At 42.1% G+C, this 27,898-nt stretch overlaps 4 protein-coding genes across 6 annotated transcripts; 1 reads left to right on the forward strand and 3 right to left on the reverse strand.

Moving 5' to 3' along the window:
* Window positions 1-12,604: 12,604 nt before the first annotated feature.
* Window positions 12,605-16,020, reverse strand: eif4ea (eukaryotic translation initiation factor 4ea). Of its 2 annotated transcripts, none has more exons than XM_011610942.2 (7): window positions 15,925-16,020; window positions 15,427-15,530; window positions 15,190-15,285; window positions 15,001-15,064; window positions 13,489-13,602; window positions 13,268-13,407; window positions 12,605-13,177 (listed from the first exon to the last, which is right to left on the reverse strand). In XM_011610942.2, exons 1-7 carry the CDS (start codon window positions 15,940-15,942, stop codon window positions 13,063-13,065), a joined length of 651 nt encoding a protein of 216 aa, XP_011609244.1. In that variant the 5' UTR covers window positions 15,943-16,020; the 3' UTR covers window positions 12,605-13,062. The 2 variants fall into 2 exon arrangements, with proteins under 2 accessions (XP_011609244.1, XP_029703023.1); XM_029847163.1 differs by lacking the exons at window positions 15,427-15,530; window positions 15,925-16,020 and adding exons at window positions 15,555-15,644; window positions 15,726-15,899.
* A 338-nt stretch (window positions 16,021-16,358) lies between these two features.
* Window positions 16,359-19,835, reverse strand: LOC101064925 (alcohol dehydrogenase class-3). The gene is made up of 9 exons (XM_003970577.3): window positions 19,731-19,835; window positions 19,180-19,281; window positions 18,900-19,041; window positions 18,725-18,812; window positions 18,285-18,504; window positions 17,560-17,820; window positions 17,153-17,288; window positions 16,672-16,810; window positions 16,359-16,580 (listed from the first exon to the last, which is right to left on the reverse strand). The coding sequence occupies exons 1-9, from the start codon at window positions 19,746-19,748 to the stop codon at window positions 16,556-16,558; spliced, it is 1,131 nt and encodes a 376-aa protein (XP_003970626.2). The 5' UTR covers window positions 19,749-19,835; the 3' UTR covers window positions 16,359-16,555.
* Window positions 19,836-20,159: 324 nt separating this feature from the next.
* On the reverse strand, window positions 20,160-22,470 carry gar1 (GAR1 homolog, ribonucleoprotein). Its single transcript, XM_003970640.3, has 7 exons — window positions 22,381-22,470; window positions 21,968-22,146; window positions 21,262-21,416; window positions 21,099-21,158; window positions 20,911-21,025; window positions 20,642-20,794; window positions 20,160-20,561 (listed from the first exon to the last, which is right to left on the reverse strand). The coding sequence occupies exons 2-7, from the start codon at window positions 22,131-22,133 to the stop codon at window positions 20,551-20,553; spliced, it is 660 nt and encodes a 219-aa protein (XP_003970689.2). The 5' UTR covers window positions 22,134-22,146; window positions 22,381-22,470; the 3' UTR covers window positions 20,160-20,550.
* Window positions 22,471-22,529: 59 nt separating this feature from the next.
* On the forward strand, window positions 22,530-25,385 carry LOC101080063 (alcohol dehydrogenase class-3-like). Of its 2 annotated transcripts, none has more exons than XM_003970641.3 (9): window positions 22,530-22,688; window positions 22,901-23,002; window positions 23,162-23,312; window positions 23,421-23,508; window positions 23,683-23,902; window positions 24,129-24,389; window positions 24,454-24,586; window positions 24,714-24,852; window positions 25,166-25,385. In XM_003970641.3, exons 1-9 carry the CDS (start codon window positions 22,671-22,673, stop codon window positions 25,200-25,202), a joined length of 1,149 nt encoding a protein of 382 aa, XP_003970690.1. In that variant the 5' UTR covers window positions 22,530-22,670; the 3' UTR covers window positions 25,203-25,385. The 2 variants fall into 2 exon arrangements, with proteins under 2 accessions (XP_003970690.1, XP_029703022.1); XM_029847162.1 differs by having other exon boundaries at window positions 22,534-22,688; window positions 22,901-23,042.
* The last annotated feature ends 2,513 nt before the right edge of the window (window positions 25,386-27,898 follow it).

Consider the following 27,898-nt stretch of genomic DNA (forward strand, 5'->3'; position numbering starts at 1 on the left):
TTACTGTCCTCTTTTGTATTTTGCCTTCCGTAAACAACTTGTGCTTCTAACTGTCGACTGGCTGCCAATCAGAGCCTGATTTTAACACACCTGTAGCTCCTGTTTGTTACCTTAAAGACCAATAGATTTACACTCGAATCTATCCGGGACCCAAAATTCCAGTTGCCAGTAGAATCACGTCAACAGGTTTGGAAAAGGTGGGGAATTTTCTGTGAAACTGGGCACAAAAATCAGCAGCGTTTCATCCGCTGTGTTGAAACGGATCGATGAGGAGTTCTCATTAAACAACACTTTCTCATGCAAACCCGTCAGGCGTCGCTGGAAAGCGGGAGCTTGAGCTGCTCTGCTGAATAAAATTGCAGCTTCTCGCCACCTTTGGAGCGATACCGCTGTTAAATTGGAGAGCAGGGGTCGTGCAGGAGCAGCCCACCATGAGATAAGCACAGGGATCAGATTACATGATGGGATTCAGGAAATAAGTCATGGAACAAACTGCTTGTTCCATTGCGCCTCATTACTGTGAATGTGGCGCCTGCATGAGAGCCAACACAAGGAATTGACTCAAAAGCAACTAAATGATGCATAAGGATTTATTTTTATTGGCTTCAAATATTTTAAATTAAAAAGTGGTTTGTTAAAAGAATGCTATTCAAATTCTAACCAATGCGAGTGTGTTTAGAATTTAAACCAACAAAAAGGGATTTTTTTCCCCTCTAATACACATTATGCATTCCCAGCAGAATGACCGATATAATTTAATATTTCATATTAAGAATATTATCTTCCCAAGTATGAGTGAATCATTAGAGGATGTAGATAATGTGCAAATGCTACGGCATTAGCATTACATTAGGTGCCAAATGCCAAGTGGCAAATATTTTGTTAAGAAGCACTAAACTCATAGTAATGAAACAGTTCAGCAATATTGTGTGTTTATCCTGACTGGCTGCAGGACAGAAGTAACTGTTTGAGTGCACGAACTAAAATCTTAAAGGAAACTCTAATACACAAACGGAGGCTTTCCTTGAGTCGCGTCAGCACTGTGGACCTACGCGGTTTTTCGGTGTGAAAGCCAGTGGCCAAGGCCTCCTCCGCTGTCCAAATCATTTATCATTCGCCACCAGGGTGCCTCTTTTGTGTCCTTTTCTGCCCTTAGTGGTCAAAAACATATTCAGATGTGCACCCTTATCCAGTAGCCAGCTGGCTTTAGGCTCCCAGTGATGCTTTTCCAAGATTCAGCGTGAGGCCAGTAGTTCACATCTTCAAGTGTAAGACTGATGCAAGAGAGAGGCAATGCGAGCGAGCGCCACCTTTTCCAGCATAAATCAGCATAGGTCAATGGTGCAGCTCTTCTATATTGCGCTTGGAGTCGAGCTCCAAGCGGAGTATACTGGAAAGCACTCAGGCCAGTCTGAGGCTGACAAGCTCCACGCAGGTCAATATCGCCGTCTCTCAGCGGTGCGATGTTAGAGCGACGCTTAAAGGGAGTGAAATTGTTGGGAAAATGTTCCGTCCTGAAAGTTACAGGCAAACGACGGCGTTTTCAACACAATGCATCCCAGTGATTGCAGAAGTTGTGAGAATAATGCAAGTTAAAATATACTTGTGAAATAAACTGAAGGAACGGACTCTGACCCGGTTCTAATGAGCAGCAGAAAGCCATAAAGCGCTGTCATTTATTTAAAGGAAAGGAAATGATTAATGTTCTGGACGTAATCCGGATCGCACACATCATTTGTTATAATAAAATGCTAATAATCCATCGTATGTCTTCAAGGGAATCTCATTTGTCAAACATCCATTTGAATATGGCACGAATCTCTGCATACATTCCTCCAACCTCTCTATTGTGTTGGGATGAATACATCTGAGGGAATAAAGAGGCCATTTATTCATCTGTTTGGAAGAGTGCCTTGAATTCAGGTTAATTAGAATAAATGAATATTGATGGCAGCTTCAGCACACATATCCAAAAGTTAGGATCGCTGAGGCCGCATTTCCAAACGATTATTACAAACACGGCAGTTTCTCTCTCCTCAGCGTCTGTTTGTCCATTTGCACACCGGACCGACATTCATTTCTTGTCAGGTGCCCACCTTACCTAATGTGAAGTCATCTCCAGGTGAAGATGCTTTGACAGAAGAGGTTAAAGGTAATCGGTGCGACAGCAACATAATTGATCGGATGCGATTGCTCCCCCCAGTTTCAGACTCCCCTTCCTTCGCTTTGTTCCGTCAGAAGTTATCGCTGTCACGCCAGGTTATTCCACTGCTGCTGATGTGCATGTGACCTTGTCTCTTCCTCCCGTGTATGCTGATGGGTTGCCTACGACAACCGAGCATGGTCTCATTCTGCAATCAGCAGCGCGCCTGAGGAAAACATACAAAATAACCTGCTTGAGTTAGCATTTAGCATGAGACCTAAAATAGCCTATTGAATCAAGATCCCTCAAGCCATTTGAGGAAAATAATGATGCGCTTCTGCCCCTAAAGACCACATTAGCTATGGAATCAGTGGAGCTCCTCGCACCGCAGACACCAGCAGCGACGACTGGTCTGTGGTTTCACTTCCAGACATTTCAGTTTCACTTCCTGCACCCAGACATGAGTGTGAGCCTTTATTAAGCAGATCCACAAAGCTTCTCTCTGTGGGAACAAATACGATCTGTCGGTCTTTAAAGACTTTAGATATACTGTATATAACAATATTCTAATTATAAAATAACTGACCTAGCAGCTGTGGATCCTTTACCACTGCGAACGTCTATTCCTCTCCTACAGCCTCTGACTTCCCATTTCAAACTACAGGTGGAAAATGAACAGCCATGATGGGATATATATTGTTGCCGGTGCTGCCGTTGTCAGTTCTCCTGGATGTACAGCCCGTGTTATCTATTGCCTCCTATAAATTTCAATTATCTCCCTCATCAGATAAGATCCTACACACAAACACACACACACACACACACACACACACACACACACAGAGCTAACATACCAGCAAAGCGATGTGCACATAAAGCAGGAGGCAACAGAAATTCAGTGATAGCGACAGAATAATCCTCTTGAATCTAATCTTTACCACCTGAACTGTGGACAAACTCCATTCCGGTCTAATTGCGGCTGATTTTGGTGATGTATGCGATGAGTGTGAGAGAATCCACATGATTAGGCTGGACAAATACTGAGGTCAATATTTTTGAAGGCTTGGAAATTAATAATACATTGCATTTGGTAAACACTCGCACAGAATGCTAACTAGTCAGATGCTGTGCCAAGCAAAGACCTACAGCCCTCTCTTGTTATCTACTTAATGTCTGTGTTTTGGCTCATATCTCTTCGTTAAGTTAGTTGAGTGCAGTGCTGAAGCGTGTGTACTTCAGGTTTTCAGGTTCGATTCCAGCTCAGATTCTCTTCCATGTGGGATCTGGCTGTTCTCCTCGTGGTTTGGGTTTTCTCCAGGTGGTTCAGTTTCCTCTCCCAGTCCAAAATCATGCACGTTAAGTTGATCGGAGGCTACATATTTCCCCCGTGGTGTGGCTTTGATTTAATTGTGAGTTTTTGTGTGTCTGTCCATATAATTCCATATACTGAGCACCAAAATAATCATTTTACTTGCAAAGTGAGGGTTAAAATGTAATTTTTAGGTTGAGGATGGGTGTTGTAAGGGTTAGGGTTAAGGGTAGGGAGTTGGGTTATCTATGAAAGTCCCCATAGAGATAGAAATCAAATTATTTAAAAGCTTTACTGTGATAGTATTCATATAAATGATGAGTTATTTATCTGCTATTTTGGAACAGTTACATCTGTGATTCCTGGGGCTTTTTGACAGGGAAGAGATGAGAGATACATGCTCCAAAAGGTTAAGGCAATGATTAAAATATGTTCGATCTCTGCAATCTGCAGGATCAGGAACATGCTGTGTTTATAGTTATTTCCACCTGAGAGGAGCTAGGACCTGCAAGAGAGAAAGAAAATAATGTCCTGCTCATTGTGAGCTGCTTATCGCAGGCACTCAGCAGTGTCATCCTCTAAAATTAGCTTGTGCTGGCTGAGCACTATCTGCTGAAGATAAAATAACGGCGGTGGGGGTGTGGGGAGGATCAGTTATGCTGCATTATTAATCTTGAGATGTGGAGGGAAAGAGAGGGAGACAAAAAGAAAGGGTAGGAAGAATTGAATCTAGAGTGGGAGTGTGGTATTTGCAAAGAACAAGATAAATTCCCTTTGAACTCCATTTACAAGGTGAAGCTTGTGGGCCCAAATAAAAAAAAAAGAACATTTAGCTAAATGGGGCTGCCACGCTCACCTGGCACAGCTGCCGATTTAAGCTGCTAGACAGTTTGTCACAAGCTTGAGGTTAAGAAAAGTGGAAGATGTGACTGTTCTCCTCGGGGCGGCAAGAAATCACTGCAGGGGCACACAAACCTGCCCAGGCTATTTCATTTTCTACCACATAGGAGAGAGCTGGGAGGTCCACGTTGGCCCTAATCCCAACCGTGCACACTACGTGCATCTTTAGATTTATTCTGGGGGCTTCACGCATGAACTGATCCCTTTGACTTGCGTGGAAGATGTGGAAAGTTGTGTTAAATGTTTCCGACAGATTGTTATATAAGGCATTTTTATCAATTCATATTTGATCACTGGGTTAAAAGCTGCGGGACATTTAGGGAAACAGAGGAAGTTCATTTAAATGCCTCGAGCAGATGTTGATACACTGCACGTTTGTCTCACCACAAAACTCCAGTACTGAATGCTTCACTCCTCTGGGAAGAAACACTTTAGGTCGTTTTTTTTTTTGTTGTTTTTTTAAAAGCCTTCTGGGTCAATTTTATGTGGTGATAATGTGCTGCCAATGAGAGACTATTTCCATTTCCTCCAGGTATGCCATCGTCATCATACAAAATAAAAGTTTGTCACTTCACATCCACAATTTATGAACTTGTGCATCAAGTCGGGACAGAAGACGAAGAGAATGCCAGTGGGGCACTTCATCCAGGAGGGATGGAAATCCTGCCGTAATCCAGCAGGGCGCTTCAGGACAGGAAAAGGTTTTTAAGATAAAGCTGTGATCAAAATTTAATGACTATTTGCAACAAACACAGTGGCTCCTGAATCATTCATGGGTGATGTAATGGAAAAGTATAAAGGAGCAATGACAGAGGAAGCCTTTAACCCAGGCACGTTCAACCAAACAGCAGGTACAAATGGACTCCGATCAACCTGTTCGTGTGTGTGTGTGTGTGTGTGTGTCCGGGTGTTGCTTGGACTTGTAGGGACGTGACCGGCAAAAGATTATGGGCCATAAATGTAAATACTAGTTTCCTATTAAGATCTAGCCAAGTTCATAAAGGAGCGAGTTTATTAAGTTACCGTAAACTTAAGTAAATGGTTAGATTTTTAATCCTGGAATGTGTGGACTTGTTATTCCCTCCTCCACTTTCCATTTCACCATCTTTTCATTCACATTAAATACACCTTGTCAGGAAAAAAAGCTAAATAGAACTTATGTCATTGAATGAGCAACTGCTTGCTGTCACCTCAATAGCTCAAATCAAAACCAATGCTGCTTTATTGTTCTTCTTTTTTTTTTTCAATGTCGCTGAAAAATTGAAGGTCAATCATTCATCCGACCAAAAGCCAAAATGGAGCAGATCACCATAAAGATGTGAGAGAGAGATGAACAGCTCCCCGTCCAGACCGAGGACACGGAAAAGGCTGAGATGTGTGCAAAATCACACCGTCGATTCATCACGACAGAAACGCTGCAGCAACATCAAAGGCCCTTTTAAAATAACATGGTAAATATGTCAGAACAGAGAGTCTGAATTAAAATGCGTCATAATTAGCCTGGAAACGTCTGATAATTAACGGTATTAGGATTACAGTAAAGTTCAAGTAAAATTCAGGAACATGACATAAACATCCTTTATGTGATCAATTAATTCTATAATCTACTTGTAACAACGTTCACCCAGTCAATCAAGGTGATTGGCTGATAAACCTCATTCGTTCGTATGGAAGGAATTACCATGAACGCAGCCTGGGGATGAATCCATCATCCTGTTGTTGCTGAAGGAAAAATTGAACCCATTTGTCAAAAGCTCCATATCCTCCACACTTTGTGACAAAACATTCCAAAACAAATTAACTTTTTTTTGTATTTTCTTTGGACCCGTCTGTGCCTCAGCTACACACTCACATGTGAGCTCTCGGGACAGAGACGGGATCGTAAGCTAGCAGACATTATTTATTACTATTATTACAGTTGAGATGCACACTGACAGGTGAATCATTTCATACTTTAGAGGATTGAATATCACGTTTGCTGTCTGGCTGTTTGGCACAGTAGGAACAGGATATTTTAAAATCCTGTTAAAGACAGCCGAGTCTGGAAAAATGCACTTCCACGTTCATCTATGTCAGCCTGGGAGTCTATCTATTGCTATAAATATCATATTTCTGGCATGAATGCCCTGCAATTTTGACTAAAGTTATGTAGAAAAGGTGCAAATATAGAGTGCAATACAGGAGTCATCACCACGGGAAGATCGTGCCAGTCTGGTCGAGGTTTTCCGAGAGTTCCGCAGCAGCTGCGCTGAGCTTTTGCGGCCTTCCTCGGCAGCTCCGCCGGACAGAACAAACTGCAAATGGCTCATTTAACTGGAAGGGAACGCTTCCTTTGATCCACGTGGATGGATTTTCACTTCATGTATATTTTAGTGCGCGTGGGGTCAACCGCATCTGTCAAAATGTAACGTCCAGATAAAATGCAGATGTAAACAGCAAACAGAGAAGTCGTTTAAAGGCTGCGGAAAAATAATATATAGACTTTGTTTACAGTCTAAAAACAAGTTGAGTAATGATGCTTATGTCGATGCGGCTCCTTCGGCTTTGCGCTCGCCGCCAAAACGGCTTTCTGGCCTCATCCTCGCCTTCCACCTGCTGCCTTATTTATTTTTACATAAGTGGAGCGAGAACATGTGTGATATGTGTGCGCTCTCTCCAGTGGTAGCAGCAGAAGTTAACAAGCAGAGGTATAAAAAAAACAACAGATAAAGAAGAAGCTATTAGTAACAGTAGCGAGGAGTGGGAGGTGGAGAGATCGCAGAAGAAGAAACGATGTCAACAAAAACAGCCAAAACAGGCACGATTGTGAGCTGGTTTCTGTGTCTGCCTGCTGCACAACGACGGGAGTAGATGTTCTCACTCAAAGGATTTGTAAGGGTGTGCGAGTACAGAAGGGGAGCCCAGAGACCGATCAATAATTAATTTACGTTCAACAGTCAAGGGCAATTAGCACGCCTCTTTGCCCATTACCCGCCTAAAAGGGCCGACGCTGTGGCTCCGGCCCCTAATCTCGCTGACCATTGTCACAATCGAGGATTAGACGGCTTACAAATCGATGTGCACATAAACAAAACGTGCACACGCGCTCCTCTAAACACAGGAGACGGATTACAGGCAGTTTTGCATCGTTACCAATGTTCAACATGCAGGATTTGTTGCATTAACCTCCGTCCCAGACTGCAGGGCGGTCAAGCGGGGGGACAATCGGTTTCACTTGCTGGTGTGAATCAGGAGATTAATCAGCATTTGTTGAACATAAATCTGACTTTTAACCCATTTATATGCCAGCTTTGACCTTTTGACCTTCGTTTGCTGGTTTTATGGTTTATCTGTCCATGTTTCAGGGACTGCATCCATCTAATAGCATAAACTGATGAATAATAAATTAAAGATGAAGAAAGTTCTTGCATCACATTACAGGCAGATCTACAAACTTTGTGGGGTTTGTTTTTCTTTTATTGAATGTTGCAAGCGTTGGATTATGTTGCACTTTATTGCATGTAAAAAATTTTTTTAAATCGTGACGCCGACAGCTTGAGTGTAGCTGGAGTTCTCCCTCCCAGCTCATAAAATAAGCGCAGTTAGACGCTTAAAACTGTGGCTGGGTTTAAGATAGGGGCATTTAAAATCCATAAAGCTCACATTTTTAAAAGAGATTGCAGATCCTGCATGTATCATCCGACAGGCTTTCCTGTGGTGTCGCACACGCCCTCGCCGGTCGATATTGTTGAGGAGTTGATGAAACACTCACATTTATCAGTGAGTTTTGCAATTATGTCGCTGACTGCAGAAGGTCGGACTTATTCTGTGCCAGAGCTAATTAAGGTCAGAGGTTTGTGACCGCCAATCATCCAGAATAATGAGTCGCTGTCTGCTTTTACAACAAATGGATGTAAATTGGTGTTTTTCCAATCTTGAACCTGGTGAAGGCGTCCACAACCGGGTCCAAAGTTTTAACCCGCCTGACACCAGGAAAAGAGCTGGAAGCCACTGAATAATTTCCTGCTCTCTATTCTCATACGGTCCGGGCGCCCCCTCATGCTCTGATCCTGTTTCCAGGGAAACGCTGTACTGTCACGATAACATGACCACGGGGTCAAGATCAAACTGCACACTTCAACGCTGCCTCTTTTATCACCTCGTGCAGCAGCACACAAGATTTTTATTTTTCGCGTTAACCGGGTCGGAAAAGTTCCGGGGAAGGAGGCAAAGTGATGGATGACCCCCAGAGCTTTAGATTTAGGACGGGATGGATTCTGGAGCTGCAACACCCGTGATTACCATTGAACTAACAGCAGGTAAAGCTAATTTAACTAAACATACCCCCAGGGGATCTATGTTTTTGTAGTTTTTTTTATTTGTGTACCAAAACCAACCAAGAGGAAAGTGATATTTTTAAAGCAACCTCCACAGCGTCTCACCAGATGGGTCAGAGCAACGAGGAAAAGCTGCCAGGAGCAGGTAATAGTTCAGTCTCTCGCTCAAGGACAAACCCGCCTGCACGGAGATGTTGCTCAGAATATCATTTTTGTATAATAAAGACCCGAGGATAGTTGTTTTCCACCATTTTCTTCTCTGTTTTACATTATTCTCAGAGGCCAATCACGTTTTGTTACTTTTAATTATTGAGTAAAGCCTTTTTATTACTGTTGGCTTCTTTTCAAGCAATAAGAATAAAAAGAGTCCTGTCACATTTCAATACTTTCATGTGGTGTACGAATAATGCAAAATCAAGACCAGCTCTGACACAAAACATTAAACGGGGTGGATAAAGAGCGCAGAGAGAGAAAAATGATGGCAGCATTCTGGTATAAATTACCGGTATGCCTTTTTCCAATGTGCTTCAAAATAATCCAGGAATTTGAGGCCTAACTCGATAAAGGAGGCTTTGAATCCAAAATAGCTTTTTGGATCTGACCTGGTTTCGACCATCTTTTGACAGCTTTTTCACTTTCCAAATGTGGTTGATTTCCTTTTGTTATCTCAGATCTGGGGCGATATTTGTCTGAAGCCTGTTAATTGTGCCGCTTTCTTACAGAGCTAACACGTTTTGGGCTTTTGGCTGTGATGAGCAGCAGTTCCATTCACTGAAAATATATAAATAACCCAGATTTTCCAACAAACACTGGATATAATTATAGTAGTTGTGACCTAGCGGCTCGGTTACTCGGTCCCTTTAATGTCTAACACATAAAGAAATTGCAATTTAAGCTCAACAAAATTATTCTTGCTTTACTCTAATAAGCTTTCATGTTTCTACAAATCATGTTTTGGAGGGAAAAGGCTTTTCTTGGCCCTCCATTTTAGGTTTTTTCTCATAAGATAAGGGGAAGCTCAAAGGCAGCTGTCCTCCTTGAAGATCTCAACTCCCAAACGGGAGCGTCAAGGCCCAGCGTTGCTGTACTACACTACATCAGTGAGCTGCCCAATAGATTAGCTGGCAGTGTTTACGCAATTCATCGCCAGTCGCCATCGCAGGCACGGACAAACACGGTCCATTTTTCCCTCTTTTTTCCCCCACTGCGAGCAGGCAGCTTACGAGCACCTGGGCTACCAGTGCCTGGGTTACAGATACATTAGTGTTTGTTGCCATTTTGTAGTCCACTCATGGGGAGGCTGGGAGAGAAGAGCCCATTCTAGCAACTTGGGCTGGTCAAACGCATAAAACAATTAATGATCAAGCTTATAAACACCAAGAAAATCAAATTATCTTTCCCCTACCTCCATCCCCCTCTGCCTCGATGGAAACCTCCATAGAAATCTGCACTCATATTTCTCTGATGAACAAAATACTTGTGAGCAGCGCAGGCAACAATGAACGCTTGGGCGAAATCGGCATCCTGACGTGAACAAGCACTTTCAGCCTTGTCTGGGACGTTAAATGCCTTCTGCACACTTGAATGTGTCTGTTTCAAGCAGTTCTGAGAGTAAACGAGCCTCCTTCTCTCTGTCCCACCGGCCTCCCACCTCAACCAAGTCAAAACAGACATGATAATTAGTTCCAAAACACAATTCTAAGTAATTTATAATCTTTTCTATTTATTTTAGCTGCAGCAGACATTTACCTCCTCTCCCAGCTCCTTTTGGTCTCCACAGGGTTAGAGTCCAAAGCTTCTGGTAAGTGAACTCTTTATAGAAAGGAAAATAAATATCGTCACATGACAACTGCATTGGCACACTAAATATATTGTATATTTATTTTTCTATGTGAAGTCAAAGTGCACCATGACACAGATAAATGCAGCGCAGAAGCAGCACAGATAACAGCCCGACACACTGCATTTATGAGGGCGCCTAAAACCAACATGACAGAATTACGGACAGAATCTTGACACTGAATTCACGTATTTTGCGCGTTAACTCGCAAAGCCTGAACATATATGTGCACGTAGATACTGCATGTATGTTTGTGTGATAAGTCCTCTGCATCCTGTTTGGTGAATTAGTGCATCCATCCCTTTTACTGGGAGAGGAAGACGACGGGATTAGTATTGACACTAGGATATGGTCTGCAGCACCGCGGATAAGAGCATTCCCACTGAGCCCCGTTTAGGTTCCAGGGGCAGCTGCTGGTGGAGTCCTCCGACCCAGAAACAGTTAAGTGACTCATCCGTCACGGAACACAGGGGGGAATCGGAACCTCCTGCAGATGCCACGGAACTATCTGCAACCTCTTTGTGCTGCGTCCTCATCCGGAGCGAAGCCGTGTCACTGCACTGGTGCTTGGGAGGTGGTACAAAAACAGGAGTGGAGGAGGGTGCACGGCTTGACTCTCCGTGTCCCCTTTTGTGTGCCACACAGGAGCTCATCAGCAGGAGGCTGACAGTTGCCCAAAGCGATGGGATGGGATTGTGTATGTGTGAGCGTGTGCGTGTGTGTGTGTGTGTGTCAGGGGGTGCTGGAGAGAAAGAGAAATATGACTGTGTATATACAGAGAAAAGACATCCAGCCACTATTTAAAGATATTTTCTGCGTGGCAGCTAGTGGAATCCTGATTTACTGACCAAAGTGTTGTTGATAAGTGAGTGATGGAAGGTTAGAGGGTGAATCTTTACTGCCTCCTAGTGGTTTATTTAATGTCAAAGAACAAAGACACAAACGGACCAGAAGAGACCTGGATTAATCTGCTTAATCTTCCCTGAACATCGCAAGAAAAAGCAAATTTGCAGGAGGATTTAGGACAAATTCAGTTCTGTTTGTAACTGTTTGTAAATGCTAAACTAAGACGTTCCTGCTAAAGCCGCCACGGTCAAGCAATAGCTCACTCCTCTGGTACCTTTTATGTTCCATCAAACAGCAGTTCCACAGAACCACAGGTGACAGCTTCACATCATATTAGTATAATTGGTGAGCAAGGTTTCTGAAAAAAGGAAACTTTAGAATTCAGCTGATTCCCAGTTAACTGATGACAGAATATCCATTTTCACCTCATTATAGCTGTCTTTTTTAATGGAAGGCTGAAGAAAAGAAGTAAATGGGGTGAGAAAAATGGGTTATTGAGAAAATTTCTCTTTTGGAGCATATGTAGAAATGCAACTGCAGGGGAAATGTTCACTTATCTGCTAGATAAAACAGAACATTTGTCTCTTCCAGTTTGTTATAAAACCTTGAATATATGAGCAAGTGTCACTGTGACGGGAAACTCATCCTGACTGAGGCCATTTCAGCCATCTTGACTGATGAATGCCATTAAAACCATCCAGCTTTGGAAATTTCCTTGAGGATTTCACCTGTGACACCCACAATCTTTCTGAGCCCTGCAGACGCAGATGAAACAGCAGATTCTCTTCATTCAAACGCGGAGAATGGCGCCGATTTACGCAGAAACACCTCCAAGGCCTTTTCACTGACTCCTTTTTCCACCCTCTGCTCTCCGAGGACATCTTTGCTGATTTTTCTAATTTCCTCTTGTTGCCCGTGACAACCCTTGATTGATTACATCAATTACACAGCGTCCAGTTACTGTGTGGGACCATAAAAGCAGTCTCACGCCAGCACAGGAAGTGTGGCAGCTTCTACAGATATCCCTTTATGCTCCATAAGCAGAGCCCAAATGACACATAATAGCAGGCAGAGACGGGAAGACACTGTCAGACAAGGATATATGAGAGGAGCACTGCACAGCTGGCGTGTTACTCAGGCCTCGTGTGATGCGTTCAATTACTGGTACCCAACAGCCGATAGTACGATAGCCGATAGTAATACAAATTAATGGCTTTTAGATTCCTTATTTACTCATGGTGAGATTTTTCTGTCTTGCAGGGAATCATGATTTATATATTACATATCATACATACAATCAAACTGAGGATAAAGTGCTTTGTGTACATTTAGGTTTTACATTTCAACACAAATGACAGATTTGTGGAAAAATTAATAGCTAACATTTATACTGCACCTTCAGTTCTAACAATTCTCGGTTTATTTTTCACTTTTTTTCCCCCATTCAAACAAAAACTAAAGACAAAAGTGGAAAGAAGAGGCGGTGGCGTTTGGAAAAATCTATTCACCAAAGCGTTTTTACACCTTCACAAAAACAACAAAGCTCTCAAAATTCTAGTGCTACATTTGACCCGTGCAGACGTGCCGTTCAACAAAGGCTTTGATGGAGTGGAACAGACAAAACAAAAAGGAGGCGTCTTCGTCTCTGCTACATTGGTGAGAGGACGGAGAATCGATGCTGGCGGCACCAGCGCGGACGCCAGGGTCCTCAGGCAACAAACTTGTTTTTGGTTGTGGAGCCGCTCTTTGTGGCTGTGTCTGCGTGCGACTGGTACCCGATGATCACTTTTGGTGGAACACCTAATCTCTCCTTATAAACTCGCCTGAAAAAAGGAGGAGAAAGACATTTAGATAAAGAGACATGGTGCCTGTAGGTATACATTATGAGCTGCAACCATGCACAGTAACGTCACCCTATGTGCGTGACGGCCTCTTTGTTTTCATAGTTTGTGGTCCATATTGCTATTTTATCCCCTTTGGCACGGACGTTAATGACTGCTCCACATACGTCGTCACTGAAATCATCAAAACCTTCACCCACGAGGCACAAAAGCTGCAGGACAAACACACAGTTGCCTTACATTCATATATGTGCTTTTAGGAAAAAAGAAAAAAAAAAGAAACCTGAACTCACTGTCTCCAACCAGAACTGATCCAGGTCTGATTTACGCTGCTGCTTAGACAAGGTTATCAGCCAGCGACCACCTCGTCGATTCCTTTCATCCTCCCACATGGGCTTAATCCCATCCTGCATCCATAAAACCATACATTGCACATAGCCAAGCATGTCACAAATACAGACATCATTTCTCCATTGTACACACAAAAAGCTGGGGCAGCGAAGATGGCAGCACAGTGGAGTGCATATGGATGTCAAGGTACCACTCGACATCCATATGCACTCCACTGTGCTTCACTGGGCACATGAATACAGATGTCTGAAAATGTCTTAAGAAAAAAAGGCAGGAGAATCTAGCTGTTAGACTCTCTGACAATATTGGACAACTGATGAGCGCCAGGTCTGACCAGGAATTGATGTGACCCAAGAAAACCATCACAGTGTGAATTAGTATCAGATGTTTCTGATGTATGTGTGAATGTGATGTTCAATGCACGTGACTGAACATGAGCAGCTTTGCAGAGGATCTGCAAACTCCACTGAAACGGGATGATCATGAGGGGCACAAACACGAGTGAACCAGATTAATCTGTGTTAACACCACCCAGGACGTCACACCTATCAAGTCCACCACCCCCTCCATGCTCAACTTCCTGCCTTCAACACAATCCTGGATATGAACCAACTACCTCCCTACCCTCCACCCCACCCTACCCTTGACAACACCTCCCTGATCCCCTCCTCACATCACCAGAACAGCCTGCTCTTACCCGAATTGCCTCCTCTCCAGCCATCTTTCCTTCCCTGCAGATGGAACCTTACTTCACAATCTGTCACCTCGCAGCAGAACCATTGTCTGGTCTCCCCATGACCCCTGGTCAGAACTCTGCTGCACAACCTCCCGCTACCCAGAAGGCATCACCCCCCCCCGTCCTCCAGAGCCTCGACTGGCTCCCGATCAAACAAAACCATTTCAAAGCCCTCTACCACCGGGCCCCCTCCTACCTCACTGAGATGGTTCAGCCTCACACGCCCTCTCATGCTCTCTGATGTCTGCCTCTCTGCCCTTTCACCTGGTTGGACAGCGCTTCCCTTGCTGCCCCCCCCAAACTCTCTGCCCTTCAACATTCTTCACTGCACTGATTTGCCAACATGTTGGTTTATGATGACATGACAGTTTATGATTTTACATTCCACAACTATTTGCATTTGTAACGCTATATCCTCGTATTTATTCCTTTTTAAGTTTATTTACATTCAATCACGAATCACAACATCCTGTTTTATACTCTTGACTCATTTCTAATGTGCAGCCCTGAATTATAAAGAGCCTATAAACTAAATGGGCTTTATTTTCAGTTCTGAGTGCACATTAACTATAAAACACTGACACTTTATGAGGGTCCTGTGGATTTAACAATACAAAACATCTAAAAACAAAAGGCAGCGGTAAAGTTTAGTTTTATGAGGCTTTTTATGAAGCTTTTAGGGAGCATTATTGGCAACCAGTAACATGAAAGTTGTTACCTTAAATAGCGAATAGTCACAGCCAGACATCAAGTTACTCGATAGCTGAATGTGATTGTATAATCTGTAAATGACAAAGGGGATCTTGTTCCACCAAGTTTTGTCTTTATAAGAGCAAATTTGACAAGTAATTTAAATATGTAGCCAATGTACCCTGCGTGTTCTAGACAATCACATCTCCATACTTACGCCCAGAAATCTTCCACTGTGTCAAATCTGGAGATCAGACGGAGATTGGCTTCCCAGGTTTTGCTTTTGTCATTTTTGAAGAACCAAAGAGCCCACCTGGAAAGAAAAAACACCTTCCAATTACTTATCAGAGATCACTCAAGGCCAGGACCAATTAAAAAACACACAATTCATGACAACACTCCAAACCAGAGAACAAATCGTTAAATAGCAGGTAAAGCTTTTTTTTTTCCTTACTTGTTTTGTAATGGATGCTTGATATACTTATCGGGACTCAAGACCTTTTGAATAGATGTTTCACACTTTTCCTTTTCGGGATTTGCAGGAACTGAAGTTAACACCTGCGAACAAACGCACCACGTTACCTGGAAGCTTGGCTCATTTTCATGCATTGCATCCTGCATCCTGCATCCAAACACGGCCCTGCGCAGCGTCAGTCCCGAATAGTCAATTTGCTGAATATGGGCGACATAATTTCAGTGTCATTCAATTGACAAGCGGGGGGAGAATTTTGCGTAAAAAACGTAAAAACGTACTAGTGAGTTGGAAGGACTCGCTTGGCTCCCGAGTTCTTTCACCAACCAAAGCTTAAATAGGAAGTTCCATGAATTATCAAGGCTAAGCCAGTTGTTCCTTTTTTAAACAGTGAAATGCAACATGTTCTGTCGACCACGAAGCGAATCCCTCGTAAGTAAGTTCAGCATCTCAGCCACCGGTGCGCAGCAGGACACTTACCACCAAAGCGGTCGCCATCTTCTAAAACTCGCGACAGTTTTCTTCGCGTTGAAATAGCTAATTGGTTCTTCTTGCGCATGCGCACTGATTAGGGACAACGCGGAAGTAGGTAATTTTATGATAGGTATTGAAAACTCCGTTTTCAAACTAATCATAGTACATCGTTGAAATACGTTGTTAGTGGCTTTACACGACCTAATATGGGAGTTTTTTTTATTGCCCATGTATACCTCCTGTCTTAAGAGAATGTCTTATAGAAACTCAGCAAGGAGCTGATAGATACTAGTACCCATCAGAATAACTAATTTGTCCTTTTGTTAGTGTGTTTAAATACTTTAAGAATAGCTACACAAATTAATATGCCAAACATGTGCGTTTCCCATATTGGTGTCCATACTGTGATCAGACCCTTATGAGACAAGCAAAAATTCTCATGACTTTTAATTTTTTTTATTGTTAAATGTTGTTTTTATTCGTTTCTTTGCTTGTTAGTCAGCTTTGAGATAAAACTTATTCAAAACCTAAGCTTAACAAAATGAGTGCAGACAAAGAGAAATTGTCATCCGCGTGCTGCAGCTGCTGAAGGACACACTAATGAACAGATGTGTAGGATGACAACGCTTTAGGTGCTTCAGAAGGTCAGCACTGTGCGGATGCTGCAATGAGAGACAAAACTGTTTTAGACTGCAATAAACTGGGAAATAAATGATTTTGTGCAATGATGCAACAATGATTTAATCTTCTCACCATTTTCCTTCATGCAAGAGGTCAAATGCTTCATTGATCTTCTCAAAAGGCAGGTTGTGAGTCACAAACTCATCCACCTTCAACTTCTTGTTCATATAGTCTTCCACCAGTTTGGGAACACTTTCCACACTCTTCCACCCTAGGAGTGCAGATCAAAACAGTTACACAAATTGAATTTTCAATAACTTATCCTTTTCATTAAATTATACTGATGCTTAAGAGATGTCTTAAAAAATTATTTCTCAGCAGCAGAATATCTGTAAGGATTAAAAAAAAGACCTGCGCTCTAACTCAAAGTGGAATGTTGTAAGGCAGAAAACAGTTAAAATGCACTTGTGGATAAGGTGGAAGAAGACATAAAATTTTCTTAAGGCCCCTTGAGCAGTCTGGGTTCTGTAATATAGGCTACATTTGCAGAAATAATCCACAACAGTCGATGGAATCCTGCTGTTCAACTGCACATTGGATGAGACGCAGTCACCTCCAAAGGCTGTGCCCCTCCAAACACGGCCCGTCACCAGCTGGAACGGCCTGGTAGAGATCTCCTGGCCAGCTCCGGCTACACCGATGATGACACTTTCCCCCCATCCTTTGTGGCAGGCCTCCAGAGCAGCTCTCTGAAATTGTAACATGTTTTGTCTCACTTATGTCAATTTTTTTTTTTTTTTTTAATAAATGTTTGCATTTTTGGATTTAAACTGAAGTTCTTGTTCATTTACCAAAATTTTAGGGATCAAATCCTGCAAAAATAACTTATGTTGCTTAACTGAATATGATTATTGAGCCCTATTCTAAACAAATGATTTAGTATTTGTGATACTGATGATGACTGCTATGATCTACAGTGTAGTATAGATGCTATTAAAAAAAATCCAAAATAATTCATACCATGATTTGCACATTTCCAATGCACTCAAAAGAGTAGTCGACCCCCCCATCAGTCATCTCCACCAGCACCTCCTGGATGGGCCTGCTGTGGTCTTTGGGGTTGACAAACTCAGTAGCACCAAACTCCTTGGCCTTTTCAAACTTTGCTGGATTGATGTCCACGCCGATGATCCTAGTTGCCCCAGCAACCTTGCAGCCCATAATAACAGCCAAGCCAACAGCTCCAAGACCAAAAATAGCACAGGTAGAACCAGGCTCAACCTGGATGTAAAAAAGAAGAATATCAAACTAAAGACACTGCTGTTTTTTATATGATGGATGGATGGATGGATAGATAACACAGCTATAACTTCCTGTAGTTTTACATACAGCACACTTTGTACTGCAAATTCTTTTCAATATATGTAAATGTTAAACATTGCTATCAGGTGCTGCTCTTTTCCTACTAAGACAGTGAAAAATTATCACAAAAAGTAAACAAACATAAGAACTTGGCAGCAGAATCTTTTGGCATTGTCATTAGTTTTACATCCGAATTCCTGAACCAGGTGAACAGGAAAAACTGCAAATTAAGACAAATCCCTCATCCTCTTGTGTTAAAATATGTGCATACAGCCAAAGGGAGACAACTCATTTAAAAGGACTCTAACAAGATGCAAAGCAAATAAAATGTCCCTGCAGCCATTGAAGGAAAGACCTGATGGCCCAACACCTGCGACACTCACCTTGGCAGTATTAAGTGCAGCGCCATATCCAGTAGAAATACCACATCCAAGGAGGCAGACTTTATCCAGCGGAGCCTTCTCGTTCACTTTGGCCAGAGAGATGTCAGCCACAACGGTGTACTCGGAGAATGTGCTGGTTCCCATGAAGTGAAACAGTTGCTTTCCCTTGCAAGTGAAGCGTGAAGTCTTGTCAGGAAGCAGGCCCTGGCCTTGCGTTATTCTGCAGAGTGCAAGCATGGGGAACTGATGATTTCTTTTCATGTACATGTGATGAAACTGAACTGCTGTAAAACTTCAGAGAAGGGTATGAAGAATTCTCACACCGGTGATGACTGAGCTTTGATTTTCCTAACCCGAGGGTAGCTGCCTTTGGCTACGAGTTCCAGTTTCAACCTAAAATAAAAAAAAAGCTAACAGCAAAGGAGGGATGCATAAATTACCTAATTTTCTGGCAAAGGTTGGTCTTGGGGTTTTTGCAGAATTTGCATTCACCACACTGAGGCACATACAAAGGTATGACAGTATCACCTTTTTGGGGGGGGGAAGACAGAAATAAATGCCTTGCAAAACAGGCTTTTGATTAAACAGATTTTAACTGTTGCAAGATTTTCATACCTTGCTTGAACTTGGTGACACCCTCACCAACACTTTCAACGGTTCCTGCGCCTTCATGGCCCAAAATAACAGGAAAGAGGCCCTCAGGGTCACTCCCACCCAGAGTGTAAGCATCAGTATGACACACCCCTGTGGCAAAGACCTGAACACACAAAATGGCTTGAAATGGAGGCAATTGTAAAATATGCACGACCTCATGAATTTTCTTTCCTTTCAGAATTTATTTTAAGCCGTATTTGTGTGGGTGATTTGGAGTCCAAGTCTTGGACTTTTGCTATACCTTGATCCTGACTTCATGGGCCTTTGGCGGAGCTACTTCCACCTCCTCTATGGAGAGAGGCTTCCCAGGTTCCCAGGCAACAGCTGCCTTGCACTTGATCACCTGAGAGCCAAGTAGATTGGGGGAAAAGAAAAGGTAGTGAGTTCAACAACGCCGAAGCAGCTCAAACGGAGCTGCAACAATCATTACCCCACTGGTGCAACAGCAGCCGAGCACTGACGGAGCTTTAGCAGCTCCAGGCTGCACTTTGAATCTGAGCCAAACTTGGGCAAAACTCGAGAGTTGAACTAGACTTCTAGTTCACAAACAGACAATGGTGCAGACAATAAAATCTATCCATCTAAAAACGAGCTGGATTATATGACGCTTTTGTCTAGCGGACATAAAAATTATCTTCGTTATGGCGCATAGGTCATTAAACCCAGGATCGCGTGCTAAGCTACAGAAAAGAACTGAATTTGGCAACTAAAAACACACGCATTCGCACACTCAATCTGCAGCAAAGATGCAAAAATTAAATTTGTCAAAGTAACGCTGGTGGGAACTTCTACCTTTCCAACTGTCTCCATGTCCAATCCGCCAGCACGAGAGGGTGGGGCTCCGCGCGACCAGAAAGGAAATAACCTACTGACCAATCAGAAACGACGACTCGAGTGTTGCGCAATACGTAAAGCCTGACGTCAGAGATTCAAAATCTACTATTGATCGTGGATCTGTGCATTCCTAAAAATCAAATCTAATATTCCCTCACTCATGTTGTATCATTGTTTATATTGTGATGGTTCTTGATTCCAACAGTTGTAATAGAGAAAACTAATTAAAAAAGACTTCACTGATTTCTATTGTGTAGATGTTTTAGAAAGAGTTATCAAAGTGACAAAATTCACACACTTAAATATGGTTGTCAAAACACAGTCAAAAACATTACAGGCCAAATCAAAATGAATGTAATATTTGGTAAGAAAAAACATTGCATAAAATTAGAATGACATGCCTATTTTCTTTTCTTAAATTTATTAGACACAGTAATAAAGAAAGCAACAATATTATTCTACGGTTTAACAAATTGTGGACATGAACATTTTTTCAAAGGCATTTATGAAGTTTTATGAGGAGCTGTCGTGTCAGAAAATTTGTACATGGCACATTGTTGCTATCTTATACACACTGTCATTCACGCACACTTGACACACACGCACGACCCTTTTAAATAAAATAATCAGGATCTGTCACATTCAGACCTGGTACAAAAAAAAAAAAAATCACAACTCAGTCTTAGAAAAAGTAAATATCCTGAGGCCCACAGGTCACCTGTTGGAAAATGTGTTGTTTGCAGATGATAATGGAACGATACAGATCATCACGGCCACATCATCTTCCACCTGCAGGTCACAAAATAATATATTCACTCTGAGGTTAAGACAAATATCCATCTAAAGAGGACTAGAAAAAAAGAAGAAACCTCTGAATCCACGTCCTCCACCTCCTCTAAAGCCACCACCACGGCCGCCTCCAAACCCTCCGCCACGGCCACCTCCAAAGCCGCCGCCACGGCCACCTCCAAAGCCGCCGCCACGGCCACCTCCAAAGCCGCCGCCACGGCCTCGAAAGCCGCCTAATTATAAGAAATGTTGGCTTTTAAAATGATTTATTTTACATGATATAAACTACAACTTCATCTTCACAACTATAGAGACGATCAGTCGGACTTAGATTGCTTAAATGTCTCACCTCCACGACCACCACCCCTTCCCCCACCTCGACCTCCTCTTGGTGGACCCTTCTCTCCAGGTGGCCTAGGGAGGAACCTTTGCAGTGGGAGAAGCTTCATTGGATCTATAAAAAACTAAAATGACAAATTTATACATACAGATAGAAAAAATAGGGTGAAAATTAAACTATTGTACTTTTTTTTTTACCTTCTGCATTTTCTTAAAAGATGACGCCTTCATGTTTTCACAAAGTTTGACTGAAAAATACTGCATGGTTGGTTAAGGTTTTTTCTAGCATTTTACACAGATAATAAAACAGCTATTTAAATTCTCATTTGTTTTAAGATTTCTGTCATTAAATCAAGGATACAAAGCCCCGCAGCTGGCCAAATATTTCATCCACCTTCCCAATTTGTTCCTTGTTTTCCAGATATACCGGTGCATTGAAATAGGGAACTTTGTTCTCCTCTGTTGTACATTTACATACAATGTCATCTTCACATGGATGCATGAACTCCCCAAGTGCTGCAGAGTAGAAAAGACAAAGAACAACATATTCTATTTTAAATATCAAAACACGTCTTGATCTTTACTGTGCAACACGTTTAAAACAGGACATCAAAACCTGACAAACATTGAAATAGAGAAACTACAGCACCGCGCACAAACAGCAGATGGTGCCATTTGGTTTAAATATTAGTGCATTTACGAGAGTAAGGATAAGGAGCAAAGGATGGATGTTGTTTATACATATATATTTTTTTAATAAACATGCTATCATACGAATGTGACACACTAAAATGATGCTATATTTAATACTGTATACTATGGATTTGCATGAATTATTTAAATGATTGTATTCATTCCAACACGGGGAACAAGCTTATTTTCCCCTGTCCAACATGACCCTAATCCATGAAAACGCAGCACACAGGTTTGGTAAAGTTCAGCTTGACTCTACAACCTTTAGCACTTCCCATTGCATGCATCGTGCTTGTTTAGTGCAATTTTAATCCTATCACTGAAATTAAGTAAGGATCTTTTACACATCTCTGATAAGACTACCAACAACTTACCGACAACGTATTCTGGTGGACCATAGTCTTGCTGCCTATTAAAACCGCCTCTGCCCCCACCCCGTCCAAATCCTCCACCACCTCTAAAACCGCCGCCTCTACCTCCACCACCTCGGTTAAATCCTCCACCTCTTCCACCACCCCGTCCACCTCCTCTGAAAGACATCTCTATTCAAGCCCTGTAGAAAGACAAGAGGAAAACAATGTTCACAAGAAGGCAAAAGTTAGACCACTGTGGAATTAGCATCAATGCATACATGTTAACGTTAGCTAGTAACATGCTATCAAAGTTTCCATTCATAATTATAACATTACGTGGCAATTCCTTCACAAATCAAAAGGTTGCTGACGCACTTATAAGGTATAGTAAATAGTGCATCACACGTTTTCTACACGCAGTTAAAATAACTAACTTATTAAAGTCGATCTGCTAGCCGTTGGTATTTACTCCTGTGGACTTCCATGTGATGACAACACGTGTGACCAGGGGCTGTCGTAAAGTTGTCTTCTAGTGTCGCAAATCGTCGTAAAATCAAATCTTAAAGAAACAGCTGCCGTTAAAACGAACAAAATAACCAAAATACAGTATATGTGTTGTCTCCGAAACTCGCCTCAGCCGTGCTTAAAAAAGGACCCACAATATAGTAATAAGTATTTGTATTTTATTGAAAGGCAGCCAGACGTCTTCGGAAACCAGTAATCAATGACGACAAATAGTCAGGTAAGGGCAATAAATACTTGTTTGACGTATTTTAGTGTATACTGTTCATGTACTCTAATAATAAAAGTTAATTCTATGCATGTAATCTAATGCATAAGTTAAAATGTTGCTGCCCAAATTGTGACGAACATTTCTGAGTGCTGTTTACCGGATAAAGAGCAGCTTTGAGTGATCACAATAATATCACCCAGCACTGTTTTAATTTCTCTTAGGTGATCAAATGCAAAGCAGCAGTTGCATGGGGGCCCGGGAGGCCTCTTTGCATTGAGGAGGTAGAGGTAGCCCCACCAAAAGCCCATGAAGTCCGGATCAAGGTGTGCTGCAGCCAAAAATGGTCTACAGAGCAGTAAAAGTGTAATTAGTAAACTAGATAACTTCCCAAGATAACATCCCACTGTTTTCTCCATACATCGGCTTTATAACATTTGTATTGTTCATGTTTTTAATGATATGCATGCAAATTGTTTGTACAGGTCATTGCTACAAGTGTGTGCCATACAGACAGTGAATACCTGCATCAGATCAACAAAGCTCTCAAGTTTAGGCCGTTCCCATCAGTTCTCGGCCACGAAGCAGCAGGGATAGTAGAGAGCGTCGGACCGGAAGTTGGCAAATTTTCTCCCGGTGCGTCATTCAGCCCACAACATGATTTGGCTTTCTGTTTCCTGAGCCCCTTACCCCCAACGATGTCTAACCAAAATGTGTCTATTGTGCCGTTGCACCATTTTATAGGTGACAAAGTTATTCCTCTGTTTCTGCCACAGTGTGATGAATGTGAACGATGCAAGAGTTCCAAAACAAATCACTGCAAGAAGAACTGGTGATTCCACTGTCACATGCACATACGTTTATACATATTACTATATACATATTACTTTTATGAAAGAGTAGGGTATTTACATGGTCATTAAATTACGACTTTAAAATTACCTTTTTATACTTTATGATTATAATAATTACAATGATTAAATTAGTTCTGTTTTGTGGCTTTCAGGGCAAATACACAAATGGGCGTCTTAGCTGATGGTACGAGCCGGATCTCCTGCATGGGGCAGCAGGTGTACCAGTTCTTGGGTGTCAGTTCCTTTTCCCAGTACACTGTGGTTCCTGATACCTCACTAGCAAAGATAAGAAATGACGCACCACTGGACAAAGTCTTTCTGCTGGGCTGTGGCGTCTCTACAGGTTATGGTGCTGCTATGAATGCAGCCAAGGTACTAAAATATCTGCCTCCAAAATGTGCTAAAATGAAGGTCAATGCATCAAGTGTAGCTTTAAACCTGGCACTCAAAACAAGAGTAAAGCAAATAGATCTTGCCTGAGAATAAAATATGAAATTATATTTTCTGAGAAGGTAAAATTATAATTAGTGAAATTAAGGAAAGTTGTATTTTACGTAGGTACATTTTTTTCAGTGATTCCGTACTTGCTGCCATTCAGGTTGAAAAAGACTCAGCGTGTGCTGTTTTTGGGCTCGGAGCTGTCGGACTGGCTGCCGTCATGGGCTGCCAGGCTGCAGGGGCCAGAAGAATCATCGGGGTCGACATCAACCCAGACAAGTTCGACAAAGCCAAAATGCTCGGCGCCGCTGAATGTGTGAATCCCAGAGATCACGTGAAGCCCATCCAGGAGGTTCTGGTGGAGATGACACATGGAGGGGTGGACTATGCCATTGAGTGTGTGGGAAGTCCGGCTGTCATGGTAGGGCATATTTTAAGTCTGTGAATGTATAAGTATGTGTAATCAACTGTTGCTGGTGTCCTAGAGAGCAGCGTTGGAGTCCACCAGAGATGCTTGGGGGGTGTGTGTGATCGCTGGTTGGACAGAAACCGAAGAAATGAATGTTTTGGTTGAAAAGCTCCTAATGGGACGAACGTTAAAGGGGACTTACTTTGGAGGTAGAAAAACAGTTGATTCATTCCTGATATCATTTTTAATAACAAAAGGAGGGATAGCTACCACCATATTTCAGTGCACATCCACATATGATTTTGATGTAAAACAGTACAACCATCTTATTTTAAGGTTTGAAAAGTGTGCGGGATGTGCCCAAACTGGTGGACGCCTACATGAACAAAGAGCTGAAGCTGGATGAGTTCATCACTCATCGACTCCCACTGGATCAAATCAATGAGGCCTTTGACATGTTGAAACGAGGAGAAAGGTGAGATTTGATCGGTTTGTAGCTGCAAATGTAGTTGTCAGGAGGCAACAATGGGCTTTGAGCCCAAACTGCGCAAAGATTTAAATGATTTATTCAGATATATTGTGTTAAACTACAGCTAAAGGAAAATTATTATAGTTATCATGGAATAATAATAATGCACATGTATAACAGTAAATCTCTTGAGTTTGAGTTTCTCAACTCTGGGTTGTTAAACATTTTTATCCTTTGGAATTGTCTAAAAAATTGTTAAAAATTAATGATTCTGTATGGTGACTATCTTGACTCTTTCCTCTGTTGTGTTTGTTTTTAGCATCCGCGCAGTTATCAGTCTGTGGCCTGAAGACTAACCTGAGGCTCCATCCCTTTATGATTGTTCACCGCCTTTAACTTGTAGCAATTATATCTTCGTCCACTAGATGGCAGTCCTACACCAAATAAAAGCTTTTGAGCGTCTGTTTCCAACTTTTATCTAAGTTTCAAGGATACGTTTGACTGCATTCTGATACAAATTAAATTCTGATTATGTGTGATCGTTTTGTTGTCCTTTATAATGAAATTGCACTTGTTTTATCAAGTACAATGTGCTGCTAGTGCAGTAGCTTTTGTAACATCCTGTCAAATATAAACATCTGCATTTATTTCACTTGGCGGCTACTCTGATTGTGGTTCTGATATCATGTGTAAACTGGAATTAAACACCTTGTATGTATAGAAGACGGGGTATAAACAGGAACCAAATGGGCGAATCTGTCCTTGGCCAGGAAGGATATTTGCTTCATGTGGTCATGCTTACCAAATTTCATCCCTGGTAATATTATATATTGATTTAAATAGAGTCTACAAATTGAGATGGGCTAAAACAACAGTTGGGAGCCATCAGGAGGAGACAAAGGCTTCTTCTACACGGTGAAGAAGCACTTATTGAAGTCCCAATTGGATCCGATTTGCCAATTCTCCCTGCTTTTCCATCTTATATTAAAGAAGAGCTGTTCCTTTCATACTGACCTCTTTTACCTGCAGGCCATCAATCACAGATTATACGTAGAACCCCGAAGTCTCTGAAAGCAACATGGAAAGCTGAATGACGATCAAAAGAGGAGGAAGACAGGTTTTGGCAGGTGGCGGCTGGACGGCGGCCTCATCTGTAAACGTTGGACATGTTCTCTGATTTATAAGGCTTTGGTGGGGACGTGTCTGACTCTGGGTCTCATATATGGGAAAACCATCCACAGCAGGGACCTTCCGCTCCCACCCTGACCTCCCAAACCTCTCGAACTGTCACAACATTTTGTAACTGATCCCAGGACAGCCCGTCTGAGTTACAACTCCAGCGTTTTATACGTTTCGGACTCACATGCCTTTGAATGGTCGCGAGCTATCAATTAAAAACAACTCTTTATTAACTCTTTCATTTTTTTCTTCCTCCTGCCAATAACTCTGTCACACCCAAGTAGAAGATGTTTGACAAATAACGTAAATGCCAGCTAAGGTAAATGTCACCACACAAATAAAAACGTGCCTGAGAGGAAAAAGTCAGAAAAAGCCGCCTTGTCATTCGCAATATTTAGATTGGGATCAAAAGATTTCTTCTTATTTATTAAGCTTTATTCCTGTGTGACAGACAGATGATGGCTAAAGAAAACCTAAAAAGAAAACAGCAAAACAAACCAGGCGTAGGCAACATCCTGCTGTGTTTGCTCGGTTTGAAATATACCACAAAGTATAGACTTTTAAACATTTGTAATTGTGTTTGAGCTGATGTCAACAAATGATTTCTAGTGTCTTTAATTGGGTTGTTTATTGTGAATCTCCCTTTTCTCATTGTTCACAGTGATTTTCTTTCCTGAGATGATTGAAGCCAATGAAGTTGTGATTTTAAGCAGAACATTCGGGGGAATTTATTTCATTCTGGAGCCACACAATTTGGGCATAGTTGACTATGTTTATGACTACATTAAATCAGTAATGTCTGTTTGCTTTTTGTATGTGTAATTTCAATTATTATATAGTCTCAATGTTTCTGTTAAATATGGGGTGGGGGGTATGATAAGAGGAACATGCAGGTAAATAAGTGAACAAAATACCATTAGAGGAATCAGAAATACTATATTTTTATAAGAAATCAATCTAGCAGCAAAAATACCCTAAATGACAAATATCTTCTCCGATAATTATGTTGTCACCACATTATTAAAGGTACATATTTAAAGCAGGCCGTCAGTCGGCATGTTTGATATATTACATTTTATTTAAAAAAAAATCCTGCTACATGCTGTGAATCTTCCAAAGAGCACTGTGGGTCACGGCACTGAAATATTTGTGGGACACAAGCTGTTGACCCCGGTGCCCTGCAGCTGCATCACGTGATGCTCTCCTCCTCCAATCGCTGAGCGGCTTACATTAAGCCCAATCAACTGTGCCCACCTTTGTGTGCTAGAATGAAGTTGCAACAGAGAGACAACAAAGAATGGCATCAGACAGCCCACACAGTTATTACCACAGAGACACACCAATACACACAAGCACATCTGAAGGGTTGTCTGTGTGTGTGTGTGTGTGTGACAGCACTAAGCTGCTGTTGTGTTTTGTCTGACAGCAGCAGTAATGTAGTAATTGAGAGATTAGCTGCGAGGTGCTATCAGGGCGCTCCTTTGTTTGCTCTGCCTCATTGGCCATGCTGAAGGTTTCTCACACATCTGGGGCTGAGTCAAACGCTGCGGCATGAGATGACGTGCACTATTATGTACTACCGACAAATCTCATACCTCGTGTGGCTGAGTTAAAGCTGAAATTTAAAGGTGATTCTATAACATCACCACAGCTCTGCAGGCTCAAACGGTTGACTTCCTGGACTCGGCAGCCTCCGTCTCCAGCCCTCTCTCAACTCCCACAATGCCTCATTCCAATGTGCCAACACTGAGTCAACAGAATCATTTCATGTGGCTATGCACTGGAGGAAGGGGCAGCCTTTTCTCTCAGACCTTGTGTGTTTACCCCCTAATCCCCCAAAAGAAGTTCACAAGCACGAGGAAAGTACTGGGAG

Source organism: Takifugu rubripes, chromosome 14, assembly GCF_901000725.2.
Source record: "Takifugu rubripes chromosome 14, fTakRub1.2, whole genome shotgun sequence".
NCBI classification, from domain to species: Eukaryota; Metazoa; Chordata; class Actinopteri; order Tetraodontiformes; family Tetraodontidae; genus Takifugu; species Takifugu rubripes.